Source organism: Aphidius gifuensis, linkage group LG1 (genome assembly GCF_014905175.1).
Source record: "Aphidius gifuensis isolate YNYX2018 linkage group LG1, ASM1490517v1, whole genome shotgun sequence".
NCBI classification, from domain to species: Eukaryota; Metazoa; Arthropoda; class Insecta; order Hymenoptera; family Braconidae; genus Aphidius; species Aphidius gifuensis.
In genome coordinates, this window is record NC_057788.1 from 24933419 (window position 1) to 24959804 (window position 26386).

Below are 26386 nucleotides of genomic sequence, written 5' to 3' on the forward strand. Positions count from 1 at the left end.
TCTAGATATCATTATATTAAAATTTTTTAGCCAAGTATTTTATAGATATTCCATAGTAGGTTTTATAAATAATTTAAAATAATAATTAACAACAATTTTAGAATGACTTTTTAATTGTATCAAACTATAAATGATTTATTTTAAGAATAAATAAAAAAAAATATATTTATACTGTTATATCTGAATCACAAATCAGATAAACTACATAGCTATGGGTTTAATTGGAAAGATTATCGAGTATGGATGTTCAAAAGTTAATTCGTATTGGTGTATATATATAATGTATACGTCTAAAATCGAATACATATATTATTTATAAAATATATATCACATTATCACCCAACACCTCTTGTTCAGAAAGCCTGGTTAAAAGTGGCTCTATTCAACAACTGATCTAGCCAATCTAAAAGTCAAGATCTTGCTTTAAAAAATAATATTTTTTTTATTTCTGATGGTCACATTGAAAGAAAAACTATATAGGTATACATATGTCCTGAAGCCACGCACATAATTTTTATATTCATCTTTGATATATTTTATATAAATTTTATTTTTTTTTTTCAAAATAAATTTTTTATTCTTTCAAAATCGATAAAGATCATATGACAATTTATATATATATATTTACGTTATTTATTTATCTATTTATTTTGATTTTATATGTATAAAAAAAGGAGAAAAATTTTGTTCACAATGACAAAATAGAAATTTAAAATACAAGAAAATATTACAGACTATTACAAAAAGTTTTAATCCACCTACGCGAATGACGATTGTATCAAAAAAAAAAAAAAAGACTTGAGGTTTTTGTTTGTGGGTGGTTCATTTTGATTGTGTGTTGTGATGAAATATAAACCAACTAACTTAAGAATAATAAACCAACACATATACAGTGGCTATTTTATTTGATAAATAAGAGTTGAATATATATACAATAAAATCACGAGTATATGGCCAATTGAATGGGTTGAATACCACTCGGTCTTTCTACACTAAATACTACCTTCTTATAAAAAAATATATGTAAATGTTGAAAAGGAAAAACATGAATGGTAAAAGTAAGAATAAATTGACATTGGCTCCAAGTTAGATAAGACTTCAATGTAACGTATTTCAAAAGACCCACTTTATTTATTTTTTATTTTTTTTTCGGGAGATGGACCCTCATATATCGTTTTGTATTTTTATTTTTTTTCCTCATCTTATTGCTATAGAGTAATAATTTATTTTGCTTAAAAATTGTAAAAAAAAAATTTTTTTAAATGATAACAGACTCTTGATAAATTGCAAGCTTCATTATTAAGATAAAAAAAATTTTTAACAGGCATCAAAAAGAGCTCAAATCTAATTTTTATAAATTTCTATTTTCAACGTTAATTTAAACTTCAAGTTGGGCGTTTGACATTGAATCTCTTTATCGACTAGTGCTATAATTGAAATCAGAGTTATTTATTACAATACCAAATGTTAACTTTGACACACTCAATATCGAATTGTAATTGATTAAAAAAATAAAATAAATTAAAAATATATATATATATATTTATAATCACAAGTTGAGCTTGTGTAATATATCTATCAAAGCATGCCGCCATGTCAAGTTAAAGAATTGTATATAATTCTATACGTAGTCACTGATACTATGCTTCGTGTGCTGGTTCATAATTTAACACATCTACATAGCAAAATTTATATACAATACTTATATGTATAATAATTTAAACTTTGCATAGAAGATGGTGAATATTGTGTTTCTATAGATAAAATTGCAGTTGAGCGTAACGAAGGTAATAATCATGTCAGACCTCCCTTACACTAACTTATTTGTTTATTATTATTTATATATATTTATTATCGTTAAAAATGAATAAATAAATAAATATTTACCACATAATTATTTTAATATTAAATTGTGTATTGTAATATTTTGTAATTGATATATAATTCAAATTTAAATAATTTTAAAATTCATATTTCAAATAAATAAATTTGAAAAAAAAAAAAATTAAAAATGATTGATTAAACTTGTTTTAAAAATTGTTTATTACAATTTTTAAATAAATAAATTGAGGAAATGTAAAATGGGTGTAAAAGTAGATGACTAGAACAAGGTAGACAGATGGCTACTCATGATACATATAATCGTAGCAAGTATTTTTATTTTTCATTTTCATGTTAAAATTTAAAAATGATAACTACCGTCATGTTGGTGTATAAGTGGATCATGTTAACGAGCTATTGATAGTGATTGATTCAATACTTGCAGTATACGATGTTATTCACGGTTTGAATATATTTATGATAAATATATATACTTTGATTCATTCAGTTATTATTTATTTATGTTGAAAGATCATTGGCTGTCAATGGTATGAACCATTTTTTTTTTTATCACATGACCCAATAGCATTTTATCCATCATACCAACGAGTCACTGGACTCTTAAATTACCCTTTCTAATGTTTCGAGGGTATATCTTGTTCGCTTGTAGCAATTAAAAACGACAACGTGTCATTAGATCGTGTAAATTATCGAAACAAGTTGCTTCTTACTTTTATTTATATAGATATATTTTTTATTTATTTTTTTTCCAATAAGGTATAAGTATGTATAACAAGTCAGAGTGTTTTTGATATTTAAAGTCGACAACTTGTTATTAACATTAATATCAAAAAAAATAAATAAAAAACATTTTAATTCAGTTCAGAAAATTATTATATACCTATTTTAACTATTTTGAAGATAAGAAATCAATATTTTTTTTTTTAAATTTAATTAAATTTATTGGTAAAATTAATTTTAAAAAAATTTTAACTGTTGAAAATTACAGTCTACTTTCAAACAAGATGATTGTTTTATATTTATTATATTTGAAAAATAAATAAATAAATGTTTGCTACTTGTTTGATGTTGATGACTAAATAGCGGAAGTCTAGAGGCAAGTAGTCGGGATTTATAAAAACAGGTAAGACGTTTGTAAATTTTTACAAAAAAAAAAAAAAGAAAAAGAAAACATTAAAATATATTATATATTTAGGAACAGAAATATTTGAAAAATTTTGTGTGACCATGAATCTACTGAACTTACGAGTCATAGATGATAAAGGAATATTCGTGACGAAGGGTCGCGTGTTCATATCATGGCAACGTTTATCCACACGCCTCATATGACCGTAGGTTAAATAGTAAATGTACCTTGTAATTGTCTCTATGTTGATTCAATAAAACCCCACGGCGGAAATGTCATAAAATTATATTCCATAAATAAATAACATAAAAATAAACAAACAAAAAAATATATATATATTAAAATAAATAATAAAAAAAAAATTAATAAATCAATGGTATAATAAAATATAATTCAAAATAAATAACAAAAATTAAAATGAACAAAAAAAAAAAAATAAATTAAATTACTAAAAGTATAAAATTATTTTGATAAACGTTGTATATGAAGCACACTCTCTAAGAGCTTCATAAATAAAAACATATACACTTGTTTAAAAAAAAAAAAAATAAGAAAAAAAAATATACAACTTGCGAGTATAGTATGATTTAAATCTTTGTCATGTGCACTTGTTTTTTAAACAAGTATACATCACTATCCTTCGAAATTATGCAATCCATCCAGGACCAATAAATCCTGGTCTACTCGAGCATGACAAATAAAAAAAAAAAAATTATTAAAAAGCAAAGAAATAGAAGACTCTTCAACAACCAGAAGAAGAACAAGATAATCATAAAAAATAAAGACAAAAACATGATTCATGTTTGAGGAAGGAATGACGAGAAAATTGATTCTTTAATAATAAAAAAAAAATATTAACAAAAAAAATGTATACTAAAAAATTATAAAATTACAAGAATAAAAGCTATGTTTTTTGATGAAGATATTATCATCGATCCGTAATTTATTGCAAATGTGACAAATGGTATCTAAATTTACCCTGATATCAACACATATCCAAATACAACTGCACATGTTTTTGTACTTTTCTATTTGAAAGAAAAAAAAAAAAGTTTAAAAGATCTCAGTGTAAACCGGTGTCGTTTGTCAATGTTCAATACCATACCAGGTTATAACATGAAAATTCATTGCAAAACTTTCATTTTATCATTCATGACAAGTTATTACTAATTGAATTAAAAAAAATTTCTCCTCTTTTTATGGAATTAAATATGAAAATTCAATTAAACTATTAGAAATTAATTTTTTTTTTTGTCAAAAAATTAAAAAGATTAAACTTCTTGGTTTATTATTATTCATATAAATTAAATTGATATAAAATCAGTTGAAGATAGTATTGAGTTGGAGTAAAATCAGCAACGCCAACGTATAACAAACTCCAGCAGCACAACACATTTATTTATTTATTTATTTTTCATCTCATTTTGCAGAGTATAGACGACAACGATTCACGAGTATTGATATAGGTACCTCGTGAGCATTGACCGAAGTAACTTGAACTGCATTTTGTTAGCAGTGTGTGTCTATATATAATGTGGTGATCTTGCAAAACTTTACCAGGTGATATATATAGTTAAACAGAAGTTGGTTACATTGACATTTGCATCTCATGGACTTTGGATAGAATTTCAAGATATCCAAGTATTGCACAAGTATAAATATTCAATTCAAAATAAATAAATATATATTTACTCAATTTTATTTGTATTAATATATAACAAATAAAATGCATCAATATAAAAATATTATATTCAACGAAAAAATAAAGCCAGTATTTAATCATACAGTTTATAATGATTAAATTTAAAAATAAAAAAAAAGATTAGATATATTAACATGAAGCAAAATTTAAAGATGACGAGTAAGACAGTGTTATGAATAAATTAAAATATAATAATGTGCATATTGCAAATTTAATAATTTCATATTCAAACTGGTACTATGGTTACATTTATGGTAATATCGTGTAATGATCAGAAGAAGCTTCGTAAAATACCTGTGCTAAATATATTCATTTGTGTAAATGACCAACTCAGCCATTAAATATCTTGGCATTGAGTCATTCATATAAAATAATTATTGTCAAGTAAAAATGAATATATAATCTTTCATTTTATTAACATAAAATTATTATTACTCTAACTTTTTTTTTCCATATATTTAATAAATAAATCTGTATAAATATAAATTTCAACAAATACCGTTGATTTATTATTCTCTCGAATTTTTATTTACCAAAGTCTATGTGTATATTAAAATTAATTTTTTTATCAACATGTTTTTTTTTTTTTTCTTTCTATCATGATGTATTTCTATAATATTCTCATGCATATTGGGATTAGTGTTAATAAGTATACGTAAAAAGAAAAAAACAAAATTTTTTATTGCAAACATTTCTTCATGTTGAGAGGTAGAATTAAAAAAATGATAATAAAATACAAACAAAGTAAAAGTAATAATATAATTTTAATGTTTTTTTCAAGTATGCAAATAAAGGTTTACCATTTTTCTAAAAATACGTTATACCATACATTAATAATATAACTGAGGAATCATTTTTATTATTAATCAATATCAATAACTGAATGATGAAAATTTTTGAATATTATTTATTATCCGATTATTATAAATATTGGTACGAGTAAATAAAACAATATGAGGCCTCATTGGAATGTATACAGAAGCAATTCCAACAATTCTTTTATGAAATGTTAATGGACTTCCTCCATCACCCTGTGAAATTACACGATTATTTAATACTATTTATAATAAACTATTGTATTTATTTGTTTAAAAAATTATTACCCAAGATATTAACGTTGTTTTCTTAATTAATTTTGCACAACTTTGTGATGGAAAAATTGTATCTATGGAACTTTTAAAGAGACTCGAACATATGAAATTTTCTAGTACCACAAGATCAGCTTTTTGAAGATATTTAACTGGTAATGGAAATGAAATAGCTTCATCACTCCAAGAAGTCATTGCAATTGTTCTACGAGTTTGAATATCAATCAATGATAGACTCATTTGTGAACAAGTTCGTGAAAAAATTATTGACGATGAAAGTTTTATTAATGGAATGTCATTATTGAAAAAATTTCTTGGATTGTATTCTGGATGAAAGATTATTAAACTAACTTCATGTCTTTGATCATCTATCAAATTATGATATACATCTTCAGTTTTAATTATAATTTTTATATCTCCAAAAAAGACACCAATATCGGCTCCGTGAAGTTGGCGCACAATTTCAACGTAGAAACTTCATATAGGGCTTAAAAGAAGGCTCTGAATTTGTAGTATTTTGTAGTCAAAAAATTAGAATTTGTAGTTCAAAAATAAAGGGTTAAAAGAAGGGTTAAAAGCAATTTTCTTGGACGGTGGGGGTTCTGCAAAAAGGGAAAAAGGAAAAAACGATTTTTAATTGCCGAATTAATGGACGGTGGAGGTTCTGCAAAAAGGGATAAAGGAGAAAACGATTTTTTAATTGCTGAATTGATGGACGGTGGAGGTTCTGCAAAAAGGGAAAAAGGAGAAAACGATTTTTTAATTGCCGAATTGATGGACGGTGGAGGTCCTGCAAAAAGGGAAAAAGGAGAAAACGATTTTTTAATTGCCGAATTGATGGACGGTGGAGGTTCTGCAAAAAGGGAAAAAGGAGAAAACGATTTTTTAATTGCTGAATTAATGGACGGTGGAGGTTCTGCAAAAAGGGAAAAAGGAGAAAACGATTTTTTAATTGCTGATTTGATGGACGGTGGAGGTTCTGCGAAAAGAGAAAAAGGAAAAAAGGAAAAAAGGATTTTTAATTGCCGAATTGATGGATGGTGGAGGTTTTGCAAAAAAGGAAAAAAGGAGAAAACGATTTCTAATTGCCGAATTGATGGACGGTGGAGGTCCTGCAAAAAGGGAAAAAGGAGAAAACGATTTTTTAATTGCCGAATTGATGGACAGTGGAGACGATTTGTTAATTGCTGAATTAATGGACGGTGGAGGTTCTGCAAAAAGGGAAAAAGGAGAAAACGATTTTTTAATTGCTGAATTGATGGACGGTGGAGGTTCTGCAAAAAGGGAAAAAGGAGAAAACGATTTTTTAATTGCCGAATTGATGGACGGTGGAGGTCCTGCAAAAAGGGAAAAAGGAGAAAACGATTTTTTAATTGCCGAATTGATGGACGGTGGAGGTTCTGCAAAAAGGGAAAAAGGAAAAAACGATTTTTAATTGCCGAATTGATGGACGGTGGAGGTCCTGCAAAAAGGGAAAAAGGAGAAAACGATTTTTTAATTGCTGAATTGATGGACGGTGGAGGTTCTGCAAAAAGGGAAAAAGGAGAAAACGATTTTTTAATTGCCGAATTGATGGACGGTGGAGGTTCTGCAAAAAGGGAAAAAGGAGAAAACGATTTTTTAATTGCCGAATTGATGGACGGTGGAGGTTCTGCAAAAAGGGAAAAAGGAGAAAACGATTTTTTAATTGCCGAATTGATGGACGGTGGAGGTCCTGCAAAAAGGGAAAAAGGAGAAAACGATTTTTTAATTGCCGAATTGATGGACGGTGGAGGTCCTGCAAAAAGGGAAAAAGGAGAAAACGATTTTTTAATTGCCGAATTGATGGACGGTGGAGACGATTTGTTAATTGCTGAATTAATGGACGGTGGAGGTTCTGCAAAAAGGGAAAAAGGAGAAAACGATTTTTTAATTGCTGAATTGATGGACGGTGGAGGTTCTGCAAAAAGGGAAAAAGGAGAAAACGATTTTTTAATTGCCGAATTGATGGACGGTGGAGGTCCTGCAAAAAGGGAAAAAGGAGAAAACGATTTTTTAATTGCTGAATTAATGGACGGTGGAGGTTCTGCAAAAAGGGATAAAGGAGAAAACGATTTTTTAATTGCCGAATTGATGGACGGTGGAGACGATTTGTTAATTGCTGAATTAATGGACGGTGGAGGTTCTGCAAAAAGGGAAAAAGGAGAAAACGATTTTTTAATTGCTGAATTGATGGACGGTGGAGGTCCTGCAAAAAGGGAAAAAGGAGAAAACGATTTTTTAATTGCCGAATTGATGGACGGTGGAGGTTCTGCAAAAAGGGAAAAAGGAGAAAACGATTTTTTAATTGCTGAATTAATGGACGGTGGAGGTTCTGCAAAAAGGGAAAAAGGAGAAAACGATTTTTTAATTGCCGAATTGATGGACGGTGGAGGTTCTGCAAAAAGGGAAAAAGGAGAAAACGATTTTTTAATTGCTGAATCGATGGACGGTGGAGGTTCTGCAAAAAGGGAAAAAGGAAAAAACGATTTTTAATTGCCGAATTGATGGACGGTGGAGGTTCCGCCAAAACGGAAAAAGGAGAAAACGATTTTTTAATTGCCGAATTGTCGGACGGTGGAGGTTCTGCAAAAAGGGAAAAAAGGAAAGCTAGCACAACTTTGTCAATAATTGTTTAATTGTTAATTAAAAAAAGGTGGGCTCATTTTCATGGGTTTTTTTTTGGGTTTTCATTCTATCATAGTGAAATTTTTTTTTTAATATTATTTTTTTTTTAAGTCCACTTTTGTGCTACTTTAAGCCTAAGCTAGCACAACTTTGTCAATAATTGTTTAAATTAAAAAAAGGTAGGCTCATTTTTATGGGCTTTTTTTGGGTTTTCATTCTATCATAGTGAAATTTTTTTTTTAATATTATTTTTTTTTTTTAATTCTATTGTTGTGCTACCTTAAGCCCAAGCTAGCACAACTTTGTCAATAATTGTTTGAATTGAAAAAAGGTAGGCTCATTTTTATGGGCTTTTTTTGGGTTTTCATTCTATCATAGTGAAATTTGAAATTATTAATAATTAAAAAAGTTAATTAACATTTAAAATTTGATATAATAATAAAAAATTGCATAACTTTTTTGTTTATTGTCAATAATGAAAATTGTAATATTTTTTGAATGCAGGGAGATCTGCTACAGTTTGTAGTGAAGAAATTCAAATTTGTAGTTGAACCTATCTTTCGGAAAAAAATTTTCCTCGGAAGATAGGTTTTTTTTTTTTATTATTTTTTATACTCTAAAATGTTTAAATACGTATAACTATTTTTATTAGTAACATAATATAATTCTGTAATGTCAGTGAGGTGCAGGGAGGCGTCTAGAAAATTGTAGTTAATAAATTGGAATTTGTAGTTCAATAATTTTCCCGGAAAATTAATTTGTTTATTAAGGTATTTATAAACAAGTATATTTTTCTTGAGAACTATAAAACTACAAATTATAATTTTTCTACTACAAATTGCAGTGAGACTTTCTGCATTAAAAAAATATCACAATTTTCATTTTTGACAATAAAGAAAAAGTTATGCAATTTTTTATTATTATATCAGACAAGAAATATTAATTAACTTTTTTAATTATTGTTCAAAATCAAAAAAAAAATGTCTATTCAATGCAAAGAGACCTGCTGTAATTTGTAGTGAAAAAATTAAAATTTGTAGTTGAATCTATCTTTCGGAAAAAAATTTTTCCCGGAAGATAGGTTTTTTTTTTTATTCTTTCTTTTACTCGAAAATGTTTAAATAAATATAACTTTTTTTCTTATCAACATAATATTATTTTATAATGTCAGTTAGGTGCAGGAAGGCTTCTAGAAAATTGTAGTGAAAAAATTATAATTTGGAGTTTAATAGTTTTCCCGGAAAATTAATTTGTTTATTAAGGTATTTATAAGCAAGTTTATTTTTCTCGAAAACTATCAAACTACAAATTCTAATTTTTCTACTACAAATTGCAGCAGGTCTCCTTGCATTGAATAGACATTTTTTTTTTTATTTTAAACAATAAATAAAAAGGTTAATTAATAATTATTATCTGATATATTAATAAACAAATGCATAACTTTTTTCTTTATTGTCCAAAATGAAAATTATCATATTTTTTTAATGCAGGAAGACTTACTGCAATTTGTAGTGAAAAAATTATAATTTGTAGTTTGATAATTTTCACGAAAAATAAACTTGTTTTATAAATACATACCTTAATAAATAAATTATTTTTCCGGGAAAACTATTGAACTACAAATTCTAATTTTTTCACTACAAATTACTACAAATTCTGACAAAGATTTTTGACCTATATACAACGTCCGTAGTCGATTTTTTGAAGAAAATTGCTTTTAACCCTTTTTTTAACCCTTTATTTTTGAACTACAAATTCTAATTTTTTTACTACAAAATACTACAAATTCATAATTATTATTTTATTTTTTTTCTAACAAAAAAGTTTTTAAATTGTTAAAACTCAGTTTTAATTATGCCATATGTATCTTGCTTATCAAATAGGTTGATAAAAAACTTGATAAAAATTTTTAACAAGATTAACATAAATAAATCATAAATTATAAAAAATATTTTTAAGCTACCCTCAAAGAAAAATTAAATAAAACGATGATATAATTCTTTTTATAAATAAAAATAAAAATAAAAATAAAAATAAAAAAAGCGATCCATTTGAATTGACACATGTATATACAGTGGCAATCGTAAAATAAATTGAAAAAAAAAAAAAAGTTGTTGGAATTTTATAGGATATTTCATTGATGGTAAAATAACATTGCGTGTTATGTACAGTGTGATTTTCTCAGTTCATCTCTGTTTAATTTTCTTTATGTCTATAATCTTCAACAGACATGTTCATATTTATTTATTTATATATAGCTATATAATATATATAAATGTATAAGACATGATATGACGACTTTACCTTATGAAGAATCGTTTAATGTTTATTGCGATTTTCACAACAACCAGGGTGGCCCAATGTATCATCACATGCGATCATGTGCCACATTGAATTATATTTCAACGACTTTAAATATTATATTTCTATTATTTTATCATCATTTTAATTTATAAATATATGTTTGTTTCTAAATTTTTCATAATAAAAAAAAATATAATTTAAAGTCACTCGCTCAGTTTATTATTTTACAATAATATTTTTATTATTATTTAATAATTTTTTTTTCTTTACTTTGAATACTACTACAGAAATAAAAAAAAAAAATTGCTACCGATTTATCAAAACTGGATTTACAAGATGACTATTACTGACGTTTAATTAGTATGATAAGATTTGTGGTGTTTAAGTTTTATTTTATGTTGAATTCAAACTTTAACATGTTTATGTATCTTTATTTTCAATTTAATTGAGTGTTATATAAAAATATTTCAAGTAAGAAGAATTTCAAATTGATAAAATATCAATTAAATAGTATACGACAGTTATTTTTAACTATCTATTTATTATTAATTCAATGATATATTTATTATTATTTTTTTTTATTCACTTACCACGCTATCTTGATGAGCAACATCCGCACCGTGCTTCAGTAGAAGCTCGACAACTTCAATATGACCTTCAGCAGCAGCTTTCTGTAGTGGAGTGACACCTGACTGAAAAAAAGAAGCAAAAATTTATATGAAATAATAATTTATTATTTGCAAAAAAAAAAAAATAATCAACTGAGTCGATTGAATTATGAAAAAACTACAATAATAATATTTTATTACTAACGAGGAAACTCGTTGGTTTGCAAAAGCAAAATAAAAAAAACATTGATGTCTGTAACGATCGCTTATTTTCCTTATAAATAATTTTTAACTGGATATATAAAAATAAAAAAAATGAATAGCTCTTTGACATCAGAACGTGTACACGAATGTCGTTTATATAAAATTCTTCATATTGTTTTTTTTTTTTTTTTTAAATTAAAAGACAAGTCAAGAGCTCCCCAAAGTCATACACGTGCATAAACATCACACGATAAAACTTGGAATTTACAATGAAAACACGTCAAATAAAAATACGCAAGAATTACAGAAAATCAAGAAAAGTCTAGTTGGCATATTAGCTGTAACAATTTATCGTATCTTGTTGAGTGACACGACCAGCGAGTAATTCAACTTGATAATATCCTATCAATTTTCAATGACTGCAGAATTAAAACAAACAATAATAATGTTTTTTGTATTTTAAAAAAATCTCTAATTTCGAAAGAAATTAATTGGATATTATTTTTAAAATGAATTGAAAAAAAAATAAATTGTTGTTCAGTTTAAAACTGGCTTGTCTTAAATCATACTAAAAAATAAAAAACCAATAGAGAAAAAATATATATTATAAAAAATTATAATGATCATTAAACACTCATTTTTACGCGCGAAATGATCGAGGATATTAATTAACGCTCAACTGATTCCGTGGAGAGAATAAATATTTTAAGATGGTATGTTGCTAAACAAAGTTGTATACAGTAAATAAGAGAAAAGATTAAAAGTGGACTGGACACAAGATCGTTGTTGCTGTTGTTGTTGTCTCATTGAGCAAAACTCGTATAGGATGAACCTTTTTAAGGATCCCAGAGATGTATATATATATATACATTTTTAAATGGTGCCTTTTTTTCTGATAAAAGACGCAGAAAAAAAAGAGTGAAAAAAAACCAAGGGGGGAAATTTGTAGCGACCCCACTAATTACGACTTGAGGCTTTATAACTGAATAAGTATTAATTAACGTTGAAATGAAAGAAGTCTTGCTTGAGATCTGTGCTTGGGTTGTAACAAAAATCAAGCTTTATATATTTTACAAATTAAAAAAATAAATAAATAAAATAATGGATTATTGTGTATAAAATAGTTGGTATGTTTAATCTAGGATATATTAAGACAAGCAGAAAAACCAAGTCAATTCAATGTGATTCATTAAGATATATGGATATTTCCAAACCATAGAAGGTTTAATTCAAACTTTAACTTTTTTTCGTAAATGCTATAATTAAAGAAGCTTGCTTGAATGGTCAACATTAATCTTGATAATTGTACACCTGTTTTAAAAATAAAATAAAACAATGATAATTCAAAAAAATAAAAAAACAAGATGAAAGAACTTGATTTTTATCGTTAATAAAATAAACTTTTTTACATTGTCATTTTTGTGTATTTAAAAATTATAATTTAAATATGACTAATGATTTTTTTTTTTTTGCTAATTTAAGACAACTATTTCCAAGGAATAAAATGACGATAAAACTGTAATTTCCATTTCCAATTTACAAATCATAGAAATTTAAAAATTCGAGCAATAAATAAAAAAATATATTTGAAATATTATTATATATATACCAATAATAGAATCATAAATTTATCAATGATTTCTATCTGGAATGAATAATGATACTAGTCTCACATAAATATAACTTCCTGGTTATTTTATTATCACAATATTTTCTTCAAATATTAAGATAAAAAATCAAAAATATATTTTAAATAATATAATAACGACAATAATATCAGATTATATCATTTATGAAATTCTTGATGATATATTTCTATGCAAGAATATAACTCTCAAGACTATTCTTGGGAATTGAGGAATGACTTTTCTACTGATTAGCTGGTGAAAGCCATTCATTGTCTCCGAGGGTTACTCAATCTCTTTTATATACGTTTTCTTTTATGTTATTTTATTTTTTTTATTTTTAAATATTGTCTCACTTTTGTACCTCAACCTGATTTTTATCTGTCTCATGACTGCATGACTAACATTTTTTTTTAATTCATTTAAAATATAACATTAAAATTGTTTGCAATTTATAACTTTATAAAATAATAATCAACAACTATGAATATATAAAAATTAATAAAAAAAAAAATATATATATTACAGGACGTCACGAAGTTTAAGAATAAATTATTTAATAATAATTGAAGAATGCTTGTGATAAAGTTGGATACGTGTTTATAGCACAGTGTTTGTATTGTAAAATAAAAGTCTCATGACAACAAGACAGCTTTAAGTTGGCGCTAATGTATTCACCCTTAACTTATATACCATGTTATAGCGTGGGATTAAAACGAGTACACTCACATATATACATAAAAAAAAAAAGTTAAATTACTTTAAAGTCATTTGTTTTAATATGTCTTTAACCGTTGACTATATCAACAATTATTTGTCAGATTTTAATCAATATTACGAGACTGATTGACTTTGTTTTAATGATTTCTCACTATGTAAAAATCATAGAAAAATAATCAATTATATTCAAGAGTCGTACGAGCTTATATGAAGTTAGTGTATTTAAATACTATACATAACTATATACACATGACAACACTGATATTTTTCGTAGAAATAATAATTTGTATCGTGATTTATTAAATTAAATATTATCCATTTATTAGGCTGATGCATCGATGGAATGATGGGAATGTTTTGTATTTTATTTCTTGAAAGTACCGCGTTAATTACAAGGGAAGCGTATCAGCTGCTCAATTGAATGGCTAATGATCGTTTGAATATCAATGATGCCGCCTCACTCCTTCGGCATTTCAACTCGTGTCAATGATGATAGTTTGATAGTGTATACATTAATTGTGAATATATTTTCTTATATATTCACAATATTATAAAATTTATAAAACTAAATGAAATTTATTATTAATATATCGTTCCATTATTCATCAAATCAAATATGACGTGAATAATTATAAAAAAAGAAAATTGATAGTTTATTTGTAATAAAAAAATATAATTCAAAAGAATTTTTTTATGATTTTCCTGTCAACATATATTGAAACTAGTTTTTTTACATGAATAAAAAATAAACTTGATATTTTAGCAGTTTTTTTTTTATATAAGTATGTCGACAAATATTCAAAATATCTTGCAATGACTTACGAAATACATCAAGATATAAATGATCATGAAATGAATAGGAGTCAAGGTTGACAACAAATTAATGACTCTTTCGAAAAAAAAAAAAAAAAATTCAATAATAATAATGATAATGAAACTTTTGAAAAACAATAATCCATAGTGCAGGTGTATGAAAAAATAAAAAAAAATACATATTTTTCCTTGTATTTCCTTAGATTGATTATTGGGTTTTTTCATTATCATCATTAGTGCCAAAAAAAAAAAAAAAATTAAATAAATAAATAAGTTAAAGTTTACAGATATCGTGATGAACAAAGTTTAATGAGTCATTGAAAGAATTCCCCTCTATTAAATTGCTAAGTTGAAAATACTATAAATAGCAAGTCTGTGATCGCACGAATATTCAGTTTTAAGACAAGTTCAACATCATGTATACAAAAGTATTATTTCTCATAGTATCTTGGTTGATTATTGTTCATCAAGCACGTGAGTAAACATATTGCAAATTAAATTATTGAATCAAATAATCATTAACATTTTTTAAATCAATTTAATAATTATCTTCATCATCAATGTAACTAATTATTAATTATTTTTATTTCCTATTTTTTTGTTGTTTTAAATTTTTACAGAAACAAGAAATATAGCATTTGATTGCATATCACCAACTGGACTTGGAGGTCATTGTATTAATTTTTATCGATGTACACCTTTGGTTTTACTGATTCAACAGGTACCACTTTATCCTGACGAACAAGAATATCTTTTTAATTCCCAATGTGGAATAGATGGATATACACCCAAAGTTTGCTGTGTTCCACAAATTTAAAATGAAATAAATTTATATAAAAAATAAATTTAATGTTAATAAATTCAAGTGTTATATATATTTTATTTATCCCAATTAGTTTGTTATTAAATTTAAATATTAATTATAAAATATAATTAATAATATCTACTAAAAAATCTTTTAGGAAATTTTTTTATTTTGCATATTGTGTTAAATAGAATGTAAAAACAATACAGTAAGAGAAAGTAATTTCGTGATGTAATACACAACAGATAAAAACCCAAAGATAAAATATACTTTACTGCCCACAAATATTTTTACCATAAATCATTATTGTATTTTTTTATTCTCTATTTATGAAATAAAATAAAATTAAAAACAATATAATAAATAAAAAAAAAAAATTATCATTTTGTTTAGGGTTGAATTGACTGCGTCTTGTTCATCGTTTCGTTTAGTAAATGCAAAATAAAAATAAAAAACTACTCAACAATTATTACAAATAAAAATTGAAAAAAAAAAAAAAATCAATGACTTCACGGAGTGCAGGTACAAGTGATGCTCAAAGGCAGACAATGCAAAAAAATGAATAAATAAAATTATATATTAGTAATAATAAAGATAATATATAAAAAAAAAATTATGAGAATAAATGAAATGTGTTGAATCATCTTGATGAGGAACAGTATATATAAACGATAAATCAAATAGCGTAGGTGTGCAACGTATATGTAACTTGCTGGAACAACTGGCTTTATACTTTTCATTATGTTTACATACTTGTTCTCACTGAAGAATATTATGGTACCTTTGTACAAACTTTACTATATTTTTTTTTTCATTCATCTCTAACAATTTGTGATAGGACAAAAAGAAAAATAAAAAAAATACAATGCAGTTTAAATAAGATTTTCAAGAAAAAGATAAAAAATTTTTATTGTTATATTGTTTTATTTTTAAAAGCTTGATAATGTCATGGCGTTAATTATGATAAATATAATCAGACTATAATATACAAATTAAAAATATAAGAAAGTCAAAAAAAAAAAAAAACATTAAAATAGAAAAAATACAATAAAATTGGTCGCGCTAGTAGAATAACGGTATATTTGGTCAGACAAAATGAAAAATAAAAATAACAATGGATTTGAAAAAGTTCCGGCACACGTTGTGCACTCGAACAATTGTTCAAAGTGACTTGCAACAAAGTGCATGTATCATTAAATAAAACAACTATTGATTATATATATGTATATTTTTATGATAAATAAATAAAAAAAATTATCAATGGAATTTTAAGTAATTATTTTGATATATCATTTGAACGATCATGGTATTTTCTCTCGGCCATTTTTGATTGCAAAATGCTGTTGATGATAATGATGATGATGATTGTATATATAGGTAAGTAAGTGTGTATTATTTTGTTGGATGTTTACCTTCAATGTTATATCTTAGTAAAGTTTAAGAGAGAGAGAGAGAGAGAAAGTGTAGTTTCCAATGAGACCTTATTTTTCCCCTTTACAGGACGATTAAATTCACCTTGCTGTTTCACTTGAGTGAGACATTTTGTGCGTGTAAGTAAGAACGAGTAATTCCCTACAGGTACAAACAATATTGTTTATATACTTTATTCAAGATCAAAATAATAAATTTGAAAAAAAATTATATTAAATTTATATTATTATAACTTTTTTTTTTTTCAATGCTAAATTTTATATTAAATTATGACGAAAAATAATCTTTAATTAGACTTTTTTGTTGTTAAATATAACGATGAGTTTGAGATAATTATAAATATATAAGAAAGAGTATACATGACTGTTTACTACAAGGCAATACTGCATAAAATTTCCTGGTAAGATAATAAGAAACTTGCACTTTAAAAGTGTAACGAAGTCGTGACTAGATGATTTTTAAATGGTATACCCATGAATCTCGATAAAACTGGGTCCCTTGATCCCAACTAGTACATTTTTTTTTTTTTTTCTCACTCGTGATTCTGTTTTAACAGCTTTCCAATGAGCCACATGAAAGCTCATGAATTATAAACTATAAATTAAACTGTAAATAACATAAATAAAATATTTTTATATTTTATATTTATACTCGAAAGATTGAATTTTGTAAATAAAGAATTTTACGACAATTTAACAGTGAAAAATTTTATCGCGTGCATGAAGTCATATAATCGTAAGGATTAATTTAATTTTTTTTTTTTTCGGTATGATACCGGCTACTAATCATGCATCTTTTGAGCCACATGAGGCGCCAATGTGTTCATGTACATCGTCGCTATTTAACGATAACACTTTGATGATACAAACGTGAAGATTAACCGGATATACAATTGAAATGAATAATTTATTTTATATTTTATTTCATATAATAACTAATTAAACACGTTTGACTAAATTTAATTAATTTGAAATATCAAAATAAAATTTAATTTGTGTGATATATTTTATTGACAAGTTGCAGAGAATATTTCACAAATAATTATTCATTTATTACTCTTTGAAGGTATATATAAATAATTTTTTTTCCAGCATCTTCAATGAGAGCAAGAGTGTTATACTCTACGTGCAGTTTTAGCCATGAGACAAACATTTATAATAAATAATATGAGCTAGCATATACATGTATCTTTTTCAAGCTATTCATTAAGCTGGACGTTAATGTTTTATAGAGTTGATTTATCATTGCAAAATGACCCAAGATATGCCAACATTTATGCCACATTCGCGTCTTTCTCACATAATATCATATTCGTATATTTTATAACTACGCATTTCTTTAATCACGATGATCCAACCGTGATCATTTAATTTATTTTTGATAAATATATTTTTAAAAAAATCATCTTTTTTTTTTTTTCTTTTTTTGATATGACGATGAATTTTTTTAACTAATTAGTTTTTTATTTGCATGAAAAAAATATAAATTTAAACTCAGTGCAGGATCATATTATGTATACTAATTCTTTTTATATATTAATTATTTTTTTCGAACCTGAAAATTAATAATCAAGTGTTTTCTGTGGGTATATATTTTTTTTTCGTATTTAAAAGACAGGTTAAACATGTTATTAACATCATCATGAGAATTACAAAAGTCTGTTAAAAACTTCCTAATTTACTTTTGTTTTTTATGACTTAAACTGTCCAATTTTATATATACATATAAAAAAATTTAATAAACGAATAAAAAAAATAATGTAGCATGACCATGAACCGGAAGTGCGACAGGTGCGACATGCTGTCTCACGACTTGTTTGCAGCGGTTTTTTTTAACTTTATTTTTCATAACTCAGTTTAAGCAAAATAAATTGAACAAGATATATATTAAATTGTATTAAAACAATAACAAACAAGTAAAAAATAAATAAAATTGAAATTAAGAAAATCTCAAGTGGAAAAACTTTCAAGAAAATATAGAGAAGAAAAAGATAATGATGATGATTTCAAGGTGATTAAGGCAAACACTTTTGACGTGATGAAAAGGTTGAAAGTAAAAAAAAAAAAAAAAAAAAAAAATGAAAAAGTGACAGAGAACGGTATGCTTGGCTTCTGGCAATACATAATCTTGTTTTTTCTCTCAACTGTTAAATTTTTTTTTTTCATCAAGTTTTCGTATTGCATGACGAAAGTTTAATTATTTCCTCGCGTCAAAATGTTGACTTCACTTAACTACTTGTCTTCTACCACGTGCCTCTTTAAAATCTCATGTACACATGCATTTTTCTATATACATATACGCGTATTTGAGATGAACATTTGTTAAGTTGATGTATTTCATGATCATATACAGTAAAGAATTTGCATTTTTTTAAATAGTCAGTGTAGAAAAAAAAAAAATATAAAAAAACAACCATAAAAAAATATAATGAACAGTCAAGAGGTGTGACGTTGACAAGCAAATATCTTCATTATAAATAATAGCAAGAAATAAAATAAATGATAACAGAAAAGATATGATTTTATAATGCAACCAGTATAATGATGATACTACTTGCAATTATAGATGCTGATAATAATTGGACGATGGGTTACATGCTAGATTTTTCTCTGATATATAAATGAGTTTAAGAAGTAATAATAATACGTTATAAAATTGTAACATGCGGCACGCGCAACAATCAGTGCACATCACCAATGTATACGTTTATTTCAAAAATTTTTATTTATATATATATGTATCAATATATTTATTATTATACAGTATATGTGTGTGTATGAATAAATGTAATTCTGAACATGGAGAATGAAGAATAAATAAATGACTTGATAGTCGTCGTATGCCTCGGGCTTTGACTCTATATTCTCAAGGTGTGATTTGCATTTTCACAAGAGTCATGCAGTACATAAGAGATATAAAAGGATGGACAAGGAAATAATAAAAAATAAAAAAATATAATCATAATAAAAAAATGTAAAAAAAGGTAAAGACATGAATGTGAAGAGGCCTCTTTCTCCGTGGGCTCAGCGCAAATAGGCAGGTTGGTACAAGATTTTACAGTGTTCACCCAACGGGCCTCTTTTCTCCACAACTTTTAATACTTTTATATATATGTCTGACATTGCTATCTTCTTTTCCTTATATTTTATCTTTTCTTTTTTTCTTTTTATTGTTCATCATTTTCTTGTTCTTTGATTTTTATAAATATTATATTCTTATGTGTTTATATATATCCCAGCCAAATAAAAGAAGAAGCAAAAAAAAAAAACATTTTTTATTTATATTACTTTTCAGAAACCTTGGTGTTCGATTATTGAATTTACTCACGCGATGACGAACAGTTTTTATTGGTAAAATGTGTATATTACTCTTTTTTCGTAGAAACAAATATGAAAAAAAAAAAAAAAAAAATTACTATTAAATTTATCTCGGTATATATTTTTCGCAAAAGGGCCACGTGATCGTCCCAACAACATGCCATAACTTTGAGCATCGCTTTTATTTATTACAAGTATTATTCATTTTATTTTTTATTATCTGTTATTATTCATCTAACAACTTTCAGCAGCGTTTTACTTGCGCTAATGTCTAGTTGGTTAATTGTAAATACAAAAAATATTGTGCCAATCAAAGTGTATGTATATGCAACTTATATATAAAAGCAAGTTTTCATTCTGGAGTAGCTTATTCGCATGTCCCTTTACTCCAGGAGTCACTTGTCAGAGACAGGTTTTCAGTATTTTACCTGGCGTGGATACACGTAGCAGATGCCAACTTGATCTTACAATGCATTCATGACTACTGTTTACTCTCTCAAAGTAATTTTTATATACTCTTTTGCCAACTTTGTGTTACTTTTTTTTCCAACTCAGTGAAGACTGAATACAAGAAAGATTTAGATGTTCTACATTCAAGAAATCGATCTTCTGAGGGAAATTCATCGAGTTTGGCTGATTGAATCGTTGCGGGTATACTTGTCTTGTTGAATAAACAATTGACAGATTGAAATTGAATTGCTTTTTGTTAAATAGCAATTCAATATCTTCATCAATTGTCACATTTATTTTTTTCATTTTAAAAACTTTTACTATACAAAAATGCATTAGTCGATATTTCAAAAAATAATTAAGCAAATAGAGATGAGCTTTAACTATTGTGAAAAAAAATTCATTATAGGCCCAGCTTTATTTAATGCTAAAAAAATTAAAACCTATTTTATTGTGCAGTTAATTTTTCCTTGGCTAGATGTCAGTATCGATAGATTAATTTTTTTTTCAAGACAAAATAACGATTGTACTTGCAATGGATATAGAACGTGCCATTAAAATTAAAAACTTGAGACATTAATGTGTGTAATTGAAATACGTAAGGCTACATATACATATGCCTCCACACATAGTAATAATTCCATGCTTATAGAAACATTGTCAGGTGTATACGTGACAGACCACTGTGAATTATCCACTTTGTTTGACGTATTCCGCCAAAGTTGTTACGCACCGTATAAATTTATATGAGACCATTATACAGAGAGTAAAACGTGCGAGATAAAGAAATACTTTTCAAGTTAGATTATGAGAAGGGGTTTCATCCTTTTTTCATATATATATATATATATATCTTTGCGTGTGTATCATGTCTTTGGTATAAGGCTTTTTTCATTCTCCATCACACATATATACACTGGATATATTATTTTGATGGCAACGTCTGCTACTCATGCTTGTGAGTGAAAACTCGAAACGTTCACGATCATTGCACATATTGTACAGTATATATATATACCTGATTTCAAAGTGGCATACTCAAAAAAAAAAAAAAAAAAAATGAATAAAAAAAAACTGGAAGCCATCGTGAAGCACGCAAACTCACCTTGCCGCGATCAACGCAATTTACAAAACCATTCAAAAAAGGAATAAATTTCTAGCTTCTTTTCATTCCTTATTTATCATTTTTTTTTTTCATATAAATTTTTTTTTGTCTCTCTTAGTTCTTTTCTTTATACACAAACTTTTACACACATCGTTCTTCATGATTTTTCAACGTCTTTTTATTTTTATATAATATTTCTTCTTCTTCTTCTTCTTTTTCTCCATGTTATTCAGTATAAATGTTGGGTCGTTTCATCGTAGGGACGCACACGACTCCACCTTCAATCTTCAACGTCGTCATATGAAATATACATGCAGTACATATATAGCAAGTGTCCTTAGAAGGATTTTATTACTGTGGGGTTTCTACATACACCGGAAATCACGTTGATCGACGACAGAATACCACTTCCTCTATATAATACCTCTCAAAAGCAACATCTTATGATTGATTATATAAACAAGTTTTCTTGTTTATAAAATAGAGAAAAATTAAAAAAATATTCTTAAAAAAAATACTCAAGATATAACGAGAAGAAGAAGAAGAAAAAAAAACGAAAATTATTCTTTCAAATGGATATAAAGAAAATCAACGCGATGATCGTTACGGTTAATTAGGACCTTTAGCTATCATGTATATTATATACACGCATAGTTGTATTTATTTTTAGTTCATCAAAGAATTTATTGAGTAATGATGCACCACAATTTAAAATTCAAAGAGCATAGGGTGTAACATGTCCATTGGGAATACGCCATAATGGGTGTTTTAAAATACCATAAGTATTTTTGTTTGTTGCAATATTTCAAGTCAAAGTTTTATAAAATAAACTATTCTGTATATGCTAAAAGTCTGGCTGGTATTACTATATAGTTTTGTGTTATAGCGTATGTGGTGTGTATATGTGTGTTTAAAATGAAAAAATAAAAATAAAAATAAAAAGTTAACAGTGGGGATAGCGACTGGAGACATGGAACACCAGTCAAACTGGTATCATTGTTTCAAGCACATAGGTACAATCGATGTTGAAACTTGAAAGTTGATTCTCAGTCACACAAAACTTATAATGCAAGCTGTCTTTGTCAAACTGCGCAAATTTTATAAAACTTGATACATAAATATTTGATGTTTATTGATATTTGAATTTTACAATAATTTAAATGAATGTCAGATTATATCAGTGGAATTTTTTTCTTAAAACATCTTAATTTTTTAGGCACTCATCGAGGGTGTTGAGAAAACCAGACAAAATATGTTTATTTTATTTTTTAAATAAAAAAAAAAAAAGATAACTATCTTTTATTTTATTATTTCGTTTAATTTTATTTCTTTATTTTATTAACTTTTTCTTTTTTTAAAAGTTAAAATAAACTAAAACAAGTTGTAAGTTTATTTGGGTGTGTATCCCTGTGAGGATGTCGCGTGTCTTGAGGTGTGAATAATCATTTGTATTTTATGGTTTTCATAGTTCGTAAATTATTCATTGATGCAAACATATATTGATATTGACACATACAATAATACCGTTACTAGTTTTTTTTTTTTATCATTTTTTAAAATTAAAAAAAAAATTCTTAAACGAAAATAATAAATAGATAAATTGTTAGGAGCAAAAAAAAAAACTTATCAATGTCAGTGTACAATTATATCGCTACTGGAGATATATCAGGTGGTCCGTTTTGATCATAAATGAATAAATACGATAATTATACTTTTATAAATAAAATTTTAAAATAAATAGTTCATATATTCTCTTTAAGTGTATAATTAATAATATTACTCAAACATGTAATGAGCACGAGTTCACATGTAGTTTTTATTGCTATATATTTGTATATATTAAAAAATAAAATATCCTGTAAATACCATAATTACTATTAAGAATGAAAAGAAGAAATTAACCGACAATTGCCTACATCAGTTTTATACTTATATCTATCCCGTTTATTATATTAGTATGTACCTATTATATTAAATTAAGTAGATATACATAATAATATTCACATATCAATGTCGTTATCAAGTTGTAATTATCAGTTTATAAACTACATCTCATCAACTTTATAAAATCTTGCTTGACTTTTCAAGTATCCTAGACACAGCAAATTCAAAAAAAAAAAACAATTTATAAAATGATAGGCATCTTAAATTATTCTGAGAATTTGATTATTAAATTTTGAATGTAATAAAGTGTCGTTTTTGCGAGGTTGATATAATGAATTACTTGTTTAAGTTAATTTACTATTTTTGAGTTAGGTTTAGTAGTAGTCTCGTATAACCACCAAAAGGCTATATAAAAAATTGGACTACTTTTATAAAAACTTAAAAATCCCATGGGTATTATACTGCTGAAAATATATAGCGATGTTGTATAGGAGTTGTCTGGAATTTAAAGAGGCTCAGAATATTCCATTGGCGTCGAAGACACCAAATTTTTATATACAATTCACATTAATCGAATTTTGTCAATTTAAAATTTATCATCATTAAAATACCGTATTCATTTGATGAAAAAATAAAATAAAATAATTATTTTTTCATTTACTTGATGTATATTATTCGGTCAGTATAATTTTAATATAAATAATTAATTTATGATAGATATAAAAAATAAAAAATATATTATATATTTCATGTTGCTCGCCTATGTATCTTGCTATTTTAAAAGGGATATTCTCAACAGATTCATAATTACAGGTTTCTTCGTGGCACGAGACAGCCATATTCTTGGGCCCAACCCATAACCCAGCTTTTATACAATACAGATACACAAGAATACATTTACCAGCCGTGTCAAATTCTCAAGTTCTTACTATACAATAGCTCTTGGCATCTTCTTTTTATTTTGTGGCCCTGGAACCTCAGACAGAGCCAACGAAAAAACAAAAAAAAAATATAAATAAAATAAAAAACAACTTATCATAATAATAATAATGATAATAACAATAAGAATATTGAAGAAACAAAGTAAGATGAGGACCCCAAAGAATGTTTAACGGTTTTAAGTCAATTGCTAATTTCTTTCTATTTTTTTTTTAATGGTTTTGTTCATTTATTTTTGGCAAGCAATTAGTGACACGCGTTGATTTTAAATTGACAATTTTATAATTTTATTTTTCTTTGTAATATTATTCTTTTAAAACCTTTTGTATAATTTTTAATTTTACTACTAAGTTATAAACTCATAACCGTGAGATTAAAATGAACATTTAAATTATATTTTTTAAACTAAAAAAATTGCCACATAATAACTTTTAGAAAAATTATATAATTTTTTTTTTTTTCATCTGACATTTTATTTGTATATGTATAAGTTGTTTAAAATTTTTTAAATTCGGTTGAGTAAATTCTTTGATATAAATTGATGGACAAAATCAGTTAGGCGGAATGAAGCGTATCATTGAAAAATAAAAAGTTAATTCATTGTTGCCCTGCCTGACAAAACTACCTGGAAAACATCCGGTTTTTTATTTATTTATTTATTTATTTTCATCTTTGAAAAGACATGAACACGAGTATGATTATTCGCGTGTCACATTATTCATTCACCGCATAGAAAAATTATCTTGCAGTTTCATTAAACATTTAAATTATCAAGATGATATTTTTATTTATTTTCATTAAAAGCAATTACAACAAGCAATTATCGACACGCATAATTGCTCATTTCCACTCGACCAATCAAAATATATATATCTCAAAGTCATTAACGCATATTTTTCAAATCACATATATGTTGTATATGAATTAGTTATCTTGTTGAATAAATTGAGCAGTAATAATTACACCAATATTGATTGATTAAATTGTACATAATATTATTCAATGTTTTTTTATTTTCCTATTTATTATGTTATATTTTTATCAAATTAATTTTATACTCAATAAAATAGATTAATAATTTAAATTGATTTTTACTTACATTGTCAGTTGCATTGACGTCGACTTTATGCAAAAGTAGGACTTCACAAGCTGCTACATGACCAGCTGCTGCTGCAATGAGTAAGGGACTACGACCATGCTATATAAAAAAAAAAAAAAATATTAATTTCATTGCTGAAACAACAATATAGTAATTATATCGGTCGAAATGAATAAAAAAAATTGATACAAATTGATATAGATACTATTAATATCCGGTCATATTTTAAAATAAAGAAGGTATTACTTTAACGTCGCTGGAGGGTTAAATTAAAAAATAAAAAATATAGTTTAATTAAAACATTATGATTGAGGTCATATTTTAATGGTGTTATGTGCAGTCATGAGTTGCATGACGAATAAATAACACTATGCATCAAAATTAATTTTTCTTATTATTAATATAAGAAAAACAATTAATTTATATATTATATTAAAAAAAAAAAAAAGAACACTTAATCTTAGATAGTAAATAAGGTTATGCATTATTATGCTGGATAAAAAATAATGTCTTATGTGTATTCATAGACTGTATCTTTTTTACTCTATTTTACTCTATTTCTATATCAGAAATTTAATAGTTGTTTGTTTTTTTTTTTATTTTTTTCAAATGACAATCTGAAAGTTATTTGCATAAGGAGGTTATTTTCATTAAGAGCAGTATAAATATTCAAGAAAA

The 26386-nt window shown here is 25.9% G+C and overlaps 2 protein-coding genes across 4 annotated transcripts in view; one reads left to right on the top strand and one right to left on the bottom strand.

Annotated features, from left to right (window-relative positions):
* LOC122856698 (ankyrin repeat domain-containing protein 6) overlaps positions 1 to 26386 on the bottom strand; it is a 54291-nt gene that overhangs the window by 12222 nt on the left and 15683 nt on the right. For all 3 annotated transcript variants that reach the window (XM_044158491.1, XM_044158474.1, XM_044158482.1), the window contains exons 3-4: positions 25709 to 25807; positions 11299 to 11400 (exon numbers count right to left, since the gene is read on the bottom strand). In XM_044158491.1, coding sequence (XP_044014426.1) covers positions 11299 to 11400; positions 25709 to 25807 — 201 coding nt within the window. The remainder of the gene's footprint in view (positions 1 to 11298; positions 11401 to 25708; positions 25808 to 26386) is intronic.
* Positions 15067 to 15861, top strand: LOC122857551 (phenoloxidase-activating enzyme 1-like). Its single transcript, XM_044159805.1, has 2 exons — positions 15067 to 15152; positions 15299 to 15861. Exons 1-2 carry the CDS (start codon positions 15095 to 15097, stop codon positions 15493 to 15495), a joined length of 255 nt encoding a protein of 84 aa, XP_044015740.1. The 5' UTR covers positions 15067 to 15094; the 3' UTR covers positions 15496 to 15861.